Raw genomic sequence first — 16,644 nt, 5'->3', positions numbered from 1 at the left:
AATAATTTATTTATTTTTAAAAATTAAAATCATAAAAGATAAACACTACATAATCAAAAAAAAAAAACATGACAAGTAGAAGATAAAATTTACAAATGATATAATAAAAAAAAGAATATAATTGATGGTTTATAAAAATTTATAAACAAAATTTATAAAAATTTAAAGCATATGAGTAAATAGAATAAAAATAAATAAATAATAAAATAATAACAATATAAATTAAAAAAATTTTAAAATTGAGTCAAACATATAAAATTATTTTATTGTTCTTCATTTGTATTAATTATTAAATAAAAAATTATTTTGAAAGGGTTATTAAAAAAAATTAAAAAAAATTTTAAAATTTTGAAGGGGGCCGTGGCCCCCCTTCCCCATCCCATAAGGAGGCTCCACCCCTGCTTTTCTCGTATTTTTCTCACTTCATGACGTGTAACTCTCCTCTTCGGTTTCTGCCTTCAGTGCGTGACACACGTGTTTCTTTTTATTTTGCTATTTTATTCCTTTTGCTTAGCAGGTTGTTTGCCTCATTTATTGTAATGGCCACGCGGCCTATCTTCTTTTGTCTGCAAATACACCAGACAGGTGTGTAGGGTCCTCTAGTTTGTTTCTCTTGTATTTGTGTTGATTATGCTTGTGTGAGAGAAAAATATCCCTTTCCTTCGTCACTGTATTTTCCTCTTCCATTGATTTTCATCCTTACAAAGGTTTAGTTTCTTTTAAAAATTCAACACTTTAATCCTGAATAGAATAGTCAGTGAAATTAGGTTTTTGTTTTTTTTTTACCCTGTTTTAGAGGTCAAGATAGGCAGCTGCCCATCAGAGTCATTCTTTCATAAAATTTGACTTTAACATTTGTTGTTTGACTATCTGTTGAACTGCTTTTCAACTTTGTCACAGTTGTTTATGATCTCCATCCTTGAGATTGAGACATAATTAACATCCTGAGCAAAAATGGAAAATCAAAGATCTTATATAGTTCCACCTAAGTGATGCAAAGAATTGTTAAATATTATCAAGTCACTGTTAAACGCATTCAGGCATATTGAAAAGTCATGATTCTTTTTTCATTTTTGTTTACAGTATCGTCTCAGGAATTTTCAACCTTTGTGGTTCACTTATGCCATCATTCATGAATTTTAGGGACTAAGCTATATACTGCCTTTAGCACTTTTCCATGCCGAAGGGCACGTCAAAGACTTAAGGGTGATTCCATTTGGCTCACTCTACTTTCCTCCCTGCATTATGCATAACCGTCATCAATTTGAAAACGAGATGCAAGACTAGAAATTGAGAAATAGAAGGCTTTTCAATGGAACTTTTCCTGTGCTTGTTTCTTTTCTTTGTTATAAGAGCCTCTACATTAGACACCATTACTCCTGGAAAATCTATAAAAGATGGTGAAACTCTTGTCTCAGCTAATGGGAGCTTTGAATTGGGATTTTTCAGCCCAGAAAAATCAAAAAGCCGATATTTAGGAGTATGGTACGAAGTATCTACTACTACTGTTGTATGGGTAGCCAACAAAGAAGCTCCTATTTCTGATTCTCAGGAGTTCTAAGTTTCAGTGACCAAGGAATTCTGGCTCTTCAGAATAGCACAGAAAGCATTGTTTGGTCTTCCAATACGTCAAGAACAGCACACAACCCAGTTGCTCAGCTATCGGAGCCAGGGAATTTTGTAGTGAAAGACGGAAATGAGAGTAACCTGGAGAACCTTATGTGGCAAAGTTTTGATTATCCTTGTGATAATTTTTTACCAGGAATGAAGCTTGGAAGAAATTTTGACACTGGTTTTGAGATATATATATCATCCTGGAAAAGCATAGATGATCCAGCTCAAGGCGAATATTCTTTAAGGATAGATCCCCGTGGACTCCCACAATAGTGGTCAGGAATGGTCATTATTTCCTAAGCCGGAGGCCTAATCTTAAACCAAGTACTTTATGTTCATATGAGTTGGTCTTGAACAAGAAGGAGACATACTTCAAATATGAGCTCCAAAACAATTCCGTTCTATTAAGGTATGCAATGAACCCGTCAGGTCTCATGGAACGGTTCATCTGGAACGAAAGGAACCATGATTGGCTGATTTCTTTACACCTCAGGCAGATCAGTATGCTGCTTATGCTCTATGTGGCGCATATGCTACCTGCAGCACCAACAGGTCTCCTCCATGTGCATGCCGGGAAGGATTCGTACCCAAATCCCCAGCATTTGGTGATTGGAATACGGGAGATTGGTCTGAGGGATGTCTTAGAAGGACACCATTGGTTTGTGATGGTGGAGATGGCTTTCTCAAGCAGACTTTGTTGAAATTTCCAGATACTTCACATGCTTGGGCTAACAACACCATGTGTCTGGAGGACTGTCAGGAATTGTGTTCAAGAAACTGCTCTTGCACAGCATATGCATATTTAGATCCAAAAGAAGGAACTGGCTGCTTGCTCTGGTTTGGTGAACTGATTAACATGACAGAACTCAGTAAGGATGGACTAGACCTCTATATTCGGCTGGCTACTTCTGAGCTAGGTAGCCGTTCTTTACCATTCCTTTCTGCAACATTTTTCTCTGTTTGTGAAAATAATTTGGCTTCAGTAGCAGTAAATGAAAACAACTTGGACTTGGTGATATGGGGTTTTCTCCTTGCTACTTCATAATCAGTAACACCTTGGATTTTTCTTATTACCTCTCTTTTCTTCCTTTTATTGCTTTCAGTTTTTCTTTTTTTTCACTTTATGGACTAATTTAGGATATATTGCTAAATGATCAAACCTTATTTGATGAATCTTCTTCCAAAACTGCAGATCACATTCAAAGAAAGATGAAGTTGAAGCAAAAGCAGAAAGCATTAGAAATTGCCATATCCATCATAGTAGCTGCAGGAATTATGATACTGGTACTTGCATTGCACATACGAAGGAAAAAGCTCAAGAAGGACGGTAAACAAACTTAATTACCGAACTAGTTAGTTGTATAAAAACCAAAATAAAGCCTTCATAAATGTTAAAAATGAATCAGACATGTCAAGTTTCACGTGCTGGTTAATTTTGATAATAAGGCTGTTAATATCAAGATAAGTAGCCAATGGATCTTATCTATTTCTGGAATGAAAAGATAGAGATCAGGAAAAGATGGAGTTGCCTGTACTTGACTTTTCAACTATAGCTAATGCAACAAATAACTTCTCAAGCAACAATAAGCTGGGAGAAGGTGGCTTTGGTCATGTGTTCAAGGTAATGAATCAGTATGCAGTCAGTTATCTTCCTCTCAATGTGTCTTAACATTTTGTGCCTTACGAATTCAAGGGTATGTTGATAGAAGGGCAAGAAATAGCTGCGAAAAGACTTTCAAGGAATTCTGGACAAGGCTTTGAACAGGTCAAAAACGAAGTTACAGTGATTGCCAAGCTTCAACACCGCAATCTAGTAAAGCTCCTTGGTTGTTGCATTAAGGGAGATGAAAGAATGTTAATATATGAATATACATGCCCAACAAAAGTTTGGACTGATTTATTTTTGGTTAGAACTCTCTAATCTCAGCACATTTCTGCTGTTCTCCCTCTTCGTGGAAATCTTAACATATACATCTTTGTTTCTAACTTTTTAATCTGAGATTCAATGAAGCACAACCTGAGTTTTAAGCTTCATTGCAGACAAAACTAGAGGCAAATTATTGGACTGGCATAGGCGCACGCACATTGTTGATGGAATTGCACTGAGGGCTTCTTTATCTTCATCATGACTCTAGACTAAGGATAATTCACGGGGATCTCAAAGCCAGCAATATTTTACTAGATAATAGTATAAATCCGAAGATATCAGACTTTGGCTTGGCTAGGATATTTGGTGGAGATCAGACTGAGGACAAGACAAGAAGAGTGGTTGGAACATAGTATGTATTACTAAACTTTATCAGTAATTTTCTTCATGTTGCTTTCAAGGTGTTTTTTTTTTTTTTGAAAGGCGCTTTCAAGGTTCACGGTTTATTTTTTTTTAAATATTCCCAGTGGATATATGTCTCCAGAGTATGCCTTTCATGGACGTTTTTTGATGAAATCTGATGTCTTCAGTTTTGGAGTTCTGATCCTGGAGAAAATAACAGGGAAGAAAAGAAGGGGCTACTCAGAACCTGACCGTAATCTTCTTGGACATGTAAGCCTAAATGACACAATATCAAACTCCTATTTCAAGTAAACAAATTGTCTGATTTTCCAATTCTCAGGTATGGAGACTGTGGAAGGAAGAAAGGACTGTGGAAACCATAGACACTGCTCTAGGCGATTCTTACATTATAGCTGAAGTGTTAAGATGCATCAATGTAGCTCTCTTATGTGTGCAACAGCACCCAGATGACAGAACAAACATGTCATCTGTGCTGTCTATGTTGGCTGGTGACAGTACCTTGCCTCAACCAAATCAGCCTGGCTATTTCATTGAAAGAAAACTGCATTCAACCAAGTCCACATCAAGCAAGCATGAATCTCAATCAAATGAATTCACAATTACTTTGTTAGAGCTATGCTAGAAGCTATCATATCACAGAAAGAAATCGTAACAGGACAGTGTCACAATTAATGGAAATTATTTCTTTGTTATCTCTTGGTGCTTGCTTTCTCTTTTTCTGCTATCAGTAAAGTTCTACTGTGAACTTGAAAAATCTACAGCAATGTCTGTCATAAATTCAATTGATGCAGTTGTTTACCAATATCTAAAGGTTGCAAACGTAATTAAAAGCATCCTGATGTTGCCATCGAATTGGAACTTCATCATGCCTATGATCATTTACTGATTAATTGTTAAAAATTTCTTTCATTCATTCAAAATCACAAAATTAAGCTTTTATGATTAGACTTTAAAAGATGACTTACTGCCAATGGGGTTTACCTTGTGACTTCTTTTGTTTAGTTTAATTCAAGGTAAATGACTGAGTAGCTGCTCCACTGACAAATAAAACTTTGCATGTATGACAGAACAGAAAAAAATTTAATCAAATGGAAGCCAGCTGTATCTGCTTCAGTCAAACCGGGCAGATAGTTCTTTGAAACCTTGATTCAAGGTGTAATATCAACAATTTTGAACTTTCTATTACCATCTGACAGAGACATGCACTAGAAATTGTACCTGTCCTAGGAAGCTATTATTTGAGAAATAAAATTATGCTTTGATATCATTTGTAACTACTCAAGTCCAATCACTGGTCCAGCAGTTTTTTAAGCCTAAATCACGTGACCTGTAAAAATTTAAGCTCAAGTTACTAGTAGTGGTGAATTTAAATTATTATATAAGTCTTAACAATCACATTCACATTACATATGAGATGTTGGGTATCACAAGTTCATTTCAATTTTATTTCAGCACCCAGAAAGCACTACTTATCTATCTCTAAATGCTGGTGGATGGTGCCAGCGGCAAACCTTGAAAGGCAATAAAAGATGCAAGCCTGACAAGCTGTCCTTCTAATAATAAAAAACGTAAATAACAGACATGGGGTATAGGTAATTCTTGGAAATCTCAAAGATGTATTCCCTGTTTCCAAAAATTTGGATAGAACTTGGTACTTTTAACTCAACTTGGTAAGGGTGGCCTCTGCCTCTGACATTAGTAACTTAAGTACAAGATTGCCTAGCAGTCAGAAACACACAAATTAGAGTCAAAGCAGCAACTTTTTCTATGTTATTTCTGTTTTCACATTTCCTTTGTCAATCTTTTCTGTTTGTCCTTGGGCCACACCAGTAGACTTAGAAACTTCCAGTTGAGTAACGTAAATGAACTTTGTTATTGTCAATTCAATGAGTCTCTTGGATTCAAGAAAACATAGAAAACCATGGGTGATACTCTGATAGGCCTTCATTTGTTGAAATATGCAAAAATTTCTCATATTAGGAATTCATATTCACAACCAGGGATGCATTTTTGTTTTATTGTCAATTGTCAGGTCAATGCTTCAACTGTACATCCTCAAAAATTAAGTTCTTATTACTGAGGACTGCTGATGGCAGTTTAAAAAACATTACAAACGTGGGATAGGATCTACCAGAAACTAGAGCTCGTTTTAGTTTTCTAAAACTCCTCCTTGCATCAATTATTACTGTCTTTGAATAGACAAAGTCCATTATTAGCAAACTAATCCAAGGTTTCTTAATGGGGCTTGTTCTCTGTTTGCTTCTTTTCTTTATTACAAGAACTTCTGCACTAAACACTATTACACCAGGCCAATCCATAAAAGATGGTGAAACTCTGGTGTCAGCTGGTGGAAGCTTTGAACTGGGATTTTTCAGGCCCGGGAATTCTAAGAGTCGATATCTAGGAATTTGGTACAAGAAAGTATCAAGTGGGACTGTTGTATGGGTAGCGAACAGGGAAGCTTCTATTTCTGATACCTCAGGCGTTCTAAGTATCAGTGACAGGGGAATTCTCGAAATTCTGAATAGCACCAATAGCGCTGTTTGGTCTTCCAATACATCAAGAAATGCAAAGGACCCAGTTGCACAACTGCTGGAGTCGGGAAATTTTGTGGTGAAAGACAGAAATGATAATGATCCGGAGAACCTTCTTTGGCAGAGTTTTGATTATCCTTGTGATACCTTTCCACCGGGAATGAAGATTAGAAAAGACTTTGTCACTGGTTTTGATAGGTATATATCATCCAGGAGAAGCACAGAAGATCCTGCTCCAGGCCAATATAGTATCAGGATAGATCCTCGGGGGTTGCCACAGTTTGTTCTTAAGAAGGGACCTGAAATATTGTTTAGAGCAGGATCATGGAATGGTGTTTACTTTACAGGAAAACCAGTGCTTAAAGCTAATCCAGTATATTCGTATGAGTTTGTCTTGAATAAGAATGAGGTCTACTACAAATATGAGATGCAAAACAGTTCCATCTTTTCGAGGTACTTATTGAATCCATCAGGTCTAATAAAAGGTTCCATACTGAATGAGAGAAAAAATGACTGGGAGGTTTTCTCAACAGCACAAGCAGATCAGTGTTCAATCTATGCCTTTTGTGGAGCATATGCCACTTGCAGCACCAACAAGTCTCCTCCATGTACATGCTTGGAAGGGTTTGTGCGGAGTTCAGCATCCTCCACAGATTTGAACTCTGTAGATTGGTCAGATGGATGTATTCGAAGGACGCCATTGACGTGTGATGATGGAGATAGCTTTCTCAAGCAGACTGGATTAAAAATACCAGATACATCGATATCTTGGACAGACATGAGCATGAATCTCAAGGAATGTGAGAATTTGTGTTTGAAAAATTGCTCTTGCACAGCTTATGCAAATTTAGATATTAGAGAGGGAGGCTATGGCTGCTTGCTGTGGTTTGGAGACCTAATTGACATCTCAGACTTCACGGAGGGTGGACAAGACATTTATATCAGGCTGGCCACTTCAGATCTAAGTAATATTCCTTCTGTCTTTTGCATTTAGACTGATCACTGAATTTGGACATGTGATGCTGCTGATGCATGAAAAAGATTTACATTCTCAGCAGCAATTGATTTAGGAGATGTGCTCAAACTCAGAACTTTTTCTATCATTCTTCAAATCTTTCAGATCACATTCAACGCAAAGGAAAGTCGAAGGAAAAGCAAAAAGCTGGAATTATAATCATCTCTGTCATTATAACCACAGGAATGATGATAGTCTCATTTTTGTTGTATACCCGGAAGAAAAAGCTTAGAAAAGCAGGCAAACGAATTCAGTTACCAACGAAAAGCACTATCAAATAACAAATATACCTATTAACAATTTAATTTTTTTCTTGGAAATGAAAATAAAGCAAATTTGACTGTGAAAAATGAAATTGGAATGTTAGACTATATTAGCCATTTTGTTTAAATTTGAAAATTCTCAGTATTACTATCAGTTGTCAATCCATCTTATACTAGTTCAATGATAATCAGGTGAACAGGAAAAGGAAGAACTAGAGTTGCCGGTATTTGATTTCGCCACAATAGCTAAGGCAACAAATAACTTCTCAAGCAACAACCAGCTGGGACAAGGTGGATTTGGTCCTGTGTACAAGGTAAATAAGCAATACCCTATAAGTTGTCTTTCACTCACTATTCCTTGACATTTTTACACATTATAAATTTTAAGGGTACATTGATAGAGGGGCAAGAAATAGCAGTAAAGAGACTTTCAAAGAATTCAGGACAAGGACTGGAAGAGTTCAAAAATGAAGTAACATTGATTGCTAAACTTCAGCACCGCAATCTTGTAAAGCTCTTTGGTTGTTGCATCAGGAGAGATGAAAGGATGGTAATCTATGAGTACATGCCTAACAAAAGTTTGGACTACTTTATTTTCGGTTTGAACCTGCTATCTCAGAACTTCTTTTTATGCCAGTCTTGCATTTCCCATTTTTGTTATTTCTTTTCTGATGTTCTGCCTGAGTTCTTAGCTTATAGACACAGCAATTGTTGGTTGCAGATCCAACAAGAAGCAAATTTCTGGACTGGCATAGCCGCATGCATATTGTTGATGGAATTGCTAGAGGGCTTCTTTATCTCCACCATGACTCTAGATTGAGGATTATCCATAGAGATGTCAAAGCAAGCAATATCTTACTAGATAATAGTATGAACCCAAAGATTTCAGATTTCGGATTGGCTAGGAAGTTTGGAAGTGATCAGACTGAGGCCAATACTAAAAGAGTGGTCGGAACCTAGTATGTTTAGCAAGACTTGTCTGGTACTTTTGTCCCATGTTACTTTTAAAGTTCTAATTTAACATTACTTTTTACAGCGGCTATATGTCACCTGAGTATGCCTTTGATGGGCTTTTCTCAATGAAATCTGACGTCTTTAGCTTTGGGGTTTTGGTTCTGGAGATAGTAGCAGGAAAGAGAAACAGAGGATTTTCCCACCCGGAACATGACCATAATCTTCTTGGACATGTAAGACTAAGCTATAACAGTTTATTGTTCTGTTTCAAAGAATAATATCAGTTCTGGTTTCAACTTTTCAGGCATGGAGATTGTGGATGGAAGAGAGGCCATTAGAACTAACTGACAATGCATTAGGTAACTCTTATATTGTGGCTGAAGTTTTACGATGCATCAATGTAGCTCTATTATGTGTGCAGCGACACCCTGAAGACAGACCTAACATGTCAATGGTGCTGCTGATGTTGTCCGGCCAGACTATATTGCCTCAACCGAAGCAGCCTGGCTTTTTCATTGAAAGAAATCTGCCACTGGCTTATTCTAAATCAGTCAAGCATGAACCATTCTCGGCATATGGATCTACTGTAACGGTGTTAGAACCACGTTAGCAGCTCCTCATACCATAAAAACTCTAAGAGTATACCTAGGAGTGTATGCTAAACATTCATACATTTCAAAATTAATGACAATGGTTTTTTCTTTTGACTTTTCTCATTTCTGTCCTTCCATGTTAGCTGTCTCCTTTTGCCATGAGTAAAGTTCTTTGAGTAAACATATTCATAGTCTAGAGCAAGGGGAATTCTTGTTGTGACAGGTTAGCTAACTGGTTTATGGTGGGTTCTAGCATTTGCATCGTTTACTATAATACAAGTTTCTCCTCACTGGTATGTTATTATATTTAGTAGATGAATACCTTAAGGTTTAACACCTAGCTATTCCTTGAGGTTGTTAGTTGTTTGGCATTTTATATTGTATCACTTTTTTTTTTTTCGAAAGTCAACTTTGATTCATAGCAAAAAGAACTGTTTTACATACAAAAGGACTGTATTCAGCTGAGATATAGCAGTCAGAATACTGTCAATTAACTGGCTTGCAAAAACACGGCCGAGTCAATACCCTGTGAACTATACATCCCCTGCCACAAAAACTTCCTAATCCTGGAGGCCATGTTAACAGAGGGAACAAACATTACACATCTAAAAAACCAGACCAGATGTCTAGCATAGCGTCTCTCAAAGTGCAGAACAAGTAAGAAAAGCAAGCATAGCCTCCAGGGCTGTTTCCACCTCTTACATCTCCGTGCACTCTTCGCCGCTTCCAGTTGACAACAGGACAAGGTCAAAACTCCCTCTGGCATTAGAGAACACAGACAACGTAAAATAGATTATCCCCCGAGGAAGCAGCATCATAGAACCAGACCTTCAAAACACAGGAAGGAATCCGCCATGAGGGTGTCTCCCCCATACACACTTCCATAACCACACAATCAAGGATAAACTCATAACAAGTCATTTATTCTATCCACCTCCCTTTTAGCATAATAATCAGCCCTTTCGTTACCTGATCTTGGAATATGCCTTATCTGCCATCTGTCGAGGGTTTGATAAAATCTGGAAATATAAAAGACGGATGAAAAACGGAGAGAATAATCAATGGAGAGGAAAGAGAAGATTTTGGGTCAGCACAAAAACGATGTGCACAGCCACACTTCATTTACTCAGTAGCCAACTATACATACATGACTGAAGAAAGAGAAACAAGGTAAAAAGGAACCAGCTGGCTAAACATCCACCTGGCATTTCCACTTTCTAGGTGCTCTGGGAATGATGAGATATTCCCTGACACCAGACATTCTCTCAACTACCCAAATGTGTAGTTTTGGAAGAAAAACAAAGAAACGAGACCCGAATCCTAACATTTGGGAAAAGAAAATAACCACAATAAGCAGACAACGGTAAAAGTAAAAAGTCAAACAAAGTAAAGAAATAAAACGGCGCTAAAGTGTTCTTCCATTTGAACTTCCCGCGTTTCTCCACCTCAGCTACTGAAAAATAGAGCACCAGATTTCAACACCATCCACCCACCTTTTCTTGTATAACTTAAACCAAGATAATAGGAAACTTATGCAGTTCATGAAAGTAATGATCTAAGAAATGTGTTAAGGCACTTCTCTAACTGCTGTAAGAATACAAGTTTACACCATGAACGCTTCAAAGTTCATTTAATAGGTTGAAAAAAGTTTCTTGAATTTATTGAAAAAAAATAATTAGCACAGGCTTGCACAATGTTGCTTTGGTCCTCAGTTGTTCCACCTTGGGATTGAGCAATACTATTCCACCTTGGGTATCATTAACTAGGAACCTATCAGGACACCAAGTGGGGGCAGAGAATTTCTATTCCATTAACTAGAGGAAATGACCAAGAAGCTGCATCAATTAAATTAGACATAATTTTCAGCATATGGGACCCATCTGGATCTGCTAAGTGAATGGAAAAAACAAAACGTTGCAATGCACAAGACCTTATTGTTTCAGCAGAAATAGTTTATGATGACTTTGGTGTTTTGACAATTTTGCATGCATGTATCAAAAGCTGGGACTATTCTAAGGAGGACTAGGACCTAAATCAAGACTTCCTTTTGCATAATATTTGTTTTCCATTTATTTACTAGAAAGTTCATTTCACTCTTATTTTAGCACCCAGAAAACAGAGCTTCTGTCTCTAAATGCTGGTGGATGGTGCCAGCAGCAAACCTTGAGAGGCAATAAAAGATGCAAGCCTGACAAGCTTTACTTTTTTTTTTTGATAAAAAATATAAATAACAGACATGGGATATAAGTAATTCTTAGAAATCTCAAAGATGTATTCTAACTTAACTGGTAAGGGTGGCCTCCGCCTTTGACATTAGTAATTTAATTGCAAGAATGCCTACCAGTCAGAAACGTAAAAGTTACAGTCAAAGCAGCAACTCTTTCCATGTTATCTCTGTTTTCACATTTCTTATTTCAATCTTTTCTGTTTGTCCATGGTCCACAACAATAGACTTAGAAATTTCCAGTTGAGTAACCCAAATGCACTTTGTTATTGTCAATTCATCAAGTCTCTTGTATTCAGGAAAATACATTAAACCATGACTAATACTCTGATAGGCCTTCATTTGTTGAAATATAAAAAAATCTCTCATATTAGGAATGCATATTCACAACCAGGGATGCATTTCTGTTTTAATGTCAATTTTCATGTCAATAATTCACTGTATATCCTCAAAAATTATGTTCTTTGTTGTTTTGTAGCATTGCAGGATCATGACTCAGACATTGCACAGTGAAGATGAATGCAGCAGCATTGATTGTACAACCAGAAACCAGGAAGAAGAAATTAAAAAGATAAAACAGAGAGAGATAGAGAAATAAGAGGCTAACATTCCTTTTTTCATTCATAGGTCATATATATATATGAAATACAAGGTTTACAATGCACCTCATTACACAAAAATTAACTAACACACTGTCAAACCATGCCTAACTGACATTTTGACTGAAACGAGTAATCTGTCATTAAACCATCATAAGTATGGCTGCCCTTAATGTTTTTACTTTGCTTTGGTCTTAACAGCAAGCCTTACTTCAGCACTTCTCTTTAACGTTTGCTGTCCAAACTCCAGCATTGATCTAAGCAAAGGAAAGCTGAAGGAAAAGCAAAAAGCAGGAATCATAACCATCTCTGTCATTGCAGCGATCGGAATGATGATAGTAGCAATTTTGTTGTATGTTCGGATGAAAAAGCTTAGAAAAGCAGGTAAGAAAATTCAGTTACCAACTAAAAGCACTATCAAATAACAAATGTATCTATTAACAATTTAACTTTTTGTGTATCTTCCGGACATGCGGTCCACCTCCCAAATGTCTTGGCTTTGTACCAGACTATGGGTGGCTAGGCCCCCAACACTATTCTACCAGTGATATATAAAATCCACCTTTTTGAGAGCAAAAAAACAAAAAGCAATCCATTATTAGCAAATTAATGGAAGGTTTCTTAATGAAGCTTTTTCTGTGTTTGGTTTTCTTCTTGACTACAAGAACTTCCGCACTAAACACTATTAAACCTGGACAATCCATCAAAGATGGTGAGACCCTTGTGTCAGCTGGTGGAAGCTTTGAACTGGGATTTTTCAGTCCCGGGAATTCTAAGAGTCGATATCTAGGAATTTGGTATAAGAAAGTATCAAGTGGGACTGTTGTATGGGTAGCAAACAGGGAAGCTTCTATTTCTGATATCGCAGGAGTTCTAAGTATCAGTGACGGGAATTCTCGCAATTCTGAACAGCACCAATAGCGCTGTTTGGTCTTCCAATACATCAAGAAACGCAAAGGACCCAGTTGCACAACTCCTGGGGTCGGGAAATTTTGTGGTGAAAGACAGAAAAGATAATGATCCGAAGAACCTTCTTTGGCAGAGTTTTGATTATCCTTGTGATACCTTTCTACCAGGAATGAAGATTGGAAGAAACTTTGTCACTGGTTTTGAGAGGCATATCTCATCCTGGAAAAGCACAGAAAATCCTGCTCCAGGCCAATATAGTCTCGGGATAGATCCTCGGGGGTTGCCACAGTTTGCTCTTAAGAAGGGACCTGAAATGTTGTATAGAGCAGGACCATGGAATGGTGTTTACTTTAGGGGAAAAGCAGTGCTTGAAGCTAATCCAGTACATTTATATGAGTTCATCTTGACTAAGAATGAGGTCTATTTCAAATATGAGACTCGAAACAGTTCTATCTTTTCAAGGTACCTATTGAATCCATCAGGTCTAATGCAACGTTCCATATGGAATGAGAGAAAAAATGACTGGGAGGTTTTCTCTACACTACAAGCAGATCAGTGTTCAATCTATGCCTATTGTGGAGCATATGCTACTTGCACCACGAATAAGTCTCCTCCATGCACATGCTTGGAAGGTTTTGTGCGCAGATCAGCATCCTCCAGAGATTTGAATCCTGTAGATTGGTCAGATGGATGTATTCGAAGAACACCATTGACGTGTGATGATGGAGATAGCTTTCTCAAGCATACAGGATTAAAAATACCAGATACATCGATGTCTTGGGCAGACATGAGCATGAATCTCAAGGAATGCGAGAAACTGTGTTTGAAGAATTGCTCTTGCACAGCTTATGCAAATTTAGATATCAGAGAGGCAGGCCGTGGCTGCTTGCTATGGTTTGGAGACCTAATTGACATCTCAGACTCCACTGAGGGTGGACAAGACCTTTATATCAGGCTGGCCACTTCAGATCTAAGTAATTCTCCTTCTGTCATTTGCATTTAGACTGATCAATGATATTGGACATGTGCTGCTGCTGATGCATGAAAATAACTTACATTTTCAGCTCCAATTGAAACTCTTCACAAAATAGATTTACATTTATTGTTGCAGAACTAGCTGTAGATAGTTTAAAGTTTATCCAAACATTTAGGAGATGTCCTCAAAGTTGTATCCAATCTTTCAGATATCATTCAACGCAAAGGAAAGCTGAAAGAAAAGAAAAAAGCAGGAATCATAACCATCTCTGTCATTATAGCCACCGGAATGACGATAGTAGCATTTTTGTTGTATGTTCGGATGAAAAAGCTTAGAAAAGTAGGTAAGCAAATTCCTGTCAATTAACAAATATATCTATGAACGATTTAAATTTTTCTTGGAAATGAAAATAAAGCAAATTTGACTGTGAAAAATGAATTGGAATGTCAGACTATATTAGCCATTTGATTTACATTTGAAAATTGACATGTTTACAATCAGTTGTCAATCCATCTTATGATTTCAAGTGTGCTAGCTGGTCGGTGGATCTTTTTAAGTCTTTGTGAGTATGTATAGGTTGTGGGTTGGGATTTTCTGGGTTATTACCTGCTAGTTGGGATTTCAAGTGTACAGATGAGTGTTGATGTGAATTCTTGTGATCTTGATGTACAGGGGGAGAGAGTTTTTTTGGTTTGGGTTATTAACTCGAGGAGTGAACTTGTAAGAAGATTTTGAACTGTTTTACTTGATTTGTGTAAAACAGGGCAAAATCCTTTTGTTGCTCCACAGAGGTTGTTATCCTCTGTTTTTAAATACATATGAATTTTCACAAAAAAAAAATCCATCTTATACTAGTTCAATGATAATCAGGTGAAAAGGAAAAGGAAGAATTAGATTTGCCTATATTTGATTTCGCCACAATAGCTAAGGCAACAAATGACTTCTCAAGCAACAACCAGCTGGGACAAGGTGGATTTGGTCCTGTGTACAAGGTATATAAGCAATATTCTGTAAGTTTATCTTTCACTCACTATTTCTTAACATTTTTTGAACATTATAAATTTAAGGGTACATTGATAGAGGGGCAAGAAATAGCAGTAAAGACGCTTTCAAAGAATTCAAGACAAGGACCAGAAGAGTTCAAAAATGAAGTAACATTGATTGCCAAACTTCAGCACCGCAATCTTGTAAAGCTCTTTGGTTGTTGCATCAGGAGAGATGAAAGGATGTTAATCTATGAGTACATGCCTAACAAGAGTTTGGACTACTTTATTTTCGGTTTGAACCTACTATCCCAGAACTTCTTTTTATGCCAGTCTTGCATTTCCCATTTTTGTTATTACTTTTTGTTTCTTTTTTGATGTTCTGCTTGAGTTCTTAGCTTATAGCCATGGCAATTGTTGGTTGCAGATCCAACAAGAAGCAAATTTCTGGACTGGCATAGCCGCATGCATATTGTTGATGGAATTGCTAGAGGGCTTCTTTATCTCCACCATGACTCTAGATTGAGGATTATCCATAGAGATCTCAAAGCAAGCAATATCTTACTAGATAATAGTATGAACCCAAAGATTTCAGATTTTGGATTAGCTAGGAAGTTTGGGGATGATCAGACTGAGGCCAATACTAAAAGAGTGGTTGGAACATAGTATGTTTAGCAAGACTTGTCCGGTACTTCTGTTCCATATTAGCTTTAAACTTCTAATTTAACATTATTTTGCAGTGGTTATATGTCACCTGAGTATGCCTTCGATGGGCTTTTCTCAATGAAATCTGACTTCTTTAGCTTTGGAGTTTTGGTTCTGGAGATAGTAGCTGGAAAGAGAAACAGAGGATTTTCCCACCCGGAACATGATCATAATCTTCTTGGACATGTAAGCTAATCTATAACAGTTTATTTTTGTTTTCTGGCGGCTGTTTGTTGATTTCTTTATGTCTTGGCCTTGTCAAGGTGCTGTTCCCTCTCCGGTGCTGGTTTGGAACATAGGTTCGACACCAAAGAATTAGAGTTCCTTGTTTTTGTTTGGAACACCTTTGTCTCAATGCTGTTATTTTTGTTTTTGTTTGTTTTAATCTATTAGCCTTAGGAGTAGTCTTAGGCTGATTGCTTTCTGTTTCATGCAGTAGTTTTTTGTGTTTAGGCAGTTTTGAGTTCTTTAACTCTTGGTGGCTGAATGTTGTGGGTCTTCTGCTAATCCATGTGAGCAGACGTGCCCTTTAATTGGACAGTTTCTTTTGTCAAGCCGGCGTCTCTGGCAGCTTCAGCACGAGACTAACAATGGCATACCGGTGTATGACTAATAAAATCTACTTTTCAAAAAGAAAAAAAGCAATAATATTATTTCTGGTTTTAACTTTTCAGGCATGGAGATTGTGGATGGAAGAGAGGCCACTAGAACTAATTGACAATGCATTAGGTAACTCTTATATTGTGGCTGAAGTCTTAAGATGCATCAATGTAGCTCTATTATGTGTGCAGCGACATCCTGAAGACAGACCTAACATGTCAATGGTGCTGCTGATGTTGTCCGGTGAGACTATATTGCCTCAACCGAAGCAGCCTGGCTTTTTCATTGAAAGAAATCTGCCACTGGCTTATTCTAAATCAGTCAAGCATGAACCATTCTCAGTATATGGATCAAATATAACAGAGCTAGAACCACGTTAGCAGCT

At 37.2% G+C, this 16,644-nt stretch overlaps 2 protein-coding genes and 1 pseudogene across 3 annotated transcripts; all 3 read left to right on the top strand.

Annotated features, from left to right (window-relative positions):
* Positions 1–1,295: 1,295 nt before the first annotated feature.
* LOC18593779 (G-type lectin S-receptor-like serine/threonine-protein kinase At4g27290) lies at positions 1,296–4,596 on the top strand (annotated as a pseudogene). Its single transcript, XR_016027477.1, has 7 exons — positions 1,296–2,531; positions 2,807–2,966; positions 3,121–3,235; positions 3,308–3,520; positions 3,655–3,893; positions 4,009–4,153; positions 4,224–4,596. The product of XR_016027477.1 is annotated as a G-type lectin S-receptor-like serine/threonine-protein kinase At4g27290 (transcript).
* A 1,508-nt stretch (positions 4,597–6,104) lies between these two features.
* LOC18593777 (G-type lectin S-receptor-like serine/threonine-protein kinase At4g27290) lies at positions 6,105–9,567 on the top strand. Its single transcript, XM_018125016.2, has 7 exons — positions 6,105–7,403; positions 7,559–7,693; positions 7,909–8,030; positions 8,105–8,315; positions 8,438–8,675; positions 8,753–8,903; positions 8,975–9,567. Exons 1-7 carry the CDS (start codon positions 6,143–6,145, stop codon positions 9,278–9,280), a joined length of 2,424 nt encoding a protein of 807 aa, XP_017980505.2. The 5' UTR covers positions 6,105–6,142; the 3' UTR covers positions 9,281–9,567.
* Positions 9,568–12,685: 3,118 nt separating this feature from the next.
* Positions 12,686–16,644, top strand: LOC108662948 (G-type lectin S-receptor-like serine/threonine-protein kinase At4g27290). Its single transcript, XM_018125014.2, has 7 exons — positions 12,686–13,969; positions 14,180–14,314; positions 14,842–14,963; positions 15,039–15,249; positions 15,382–15,619; positions 15,695–15,845; positions 16,334–16,644. Exons 1-7 carry the CDS (start codon positions 13,165–13,167, stop codon positions 16,637–16,639), a joined length of 1,968 nt encoding a protein of 655 aa, XP_017980503.2. The 5' UTR covers positions 12,686–13,164; the 3' UTR covers positions 16,640–16,644.

This window comes from Theobroma cacao, chromosome 7, assembly GCF_053813885.1.
Source record: "Theobroma cacao isolate CCN51 chromosome 7, ASM5381388v1, whole genome shotgun sequence".
Lineage (NCBI taxonomy): Eukaryota > Viridiplantae > Streptophyta > Magnoliopsida > Malvales > Malvaceae > Theobroma > Theobroma cacao.
The sequence above is the reverse complement of the archived record's forward strand: the minus strand, read 5'-3'. Positions and strand labels throughout refer to the sequence as shown.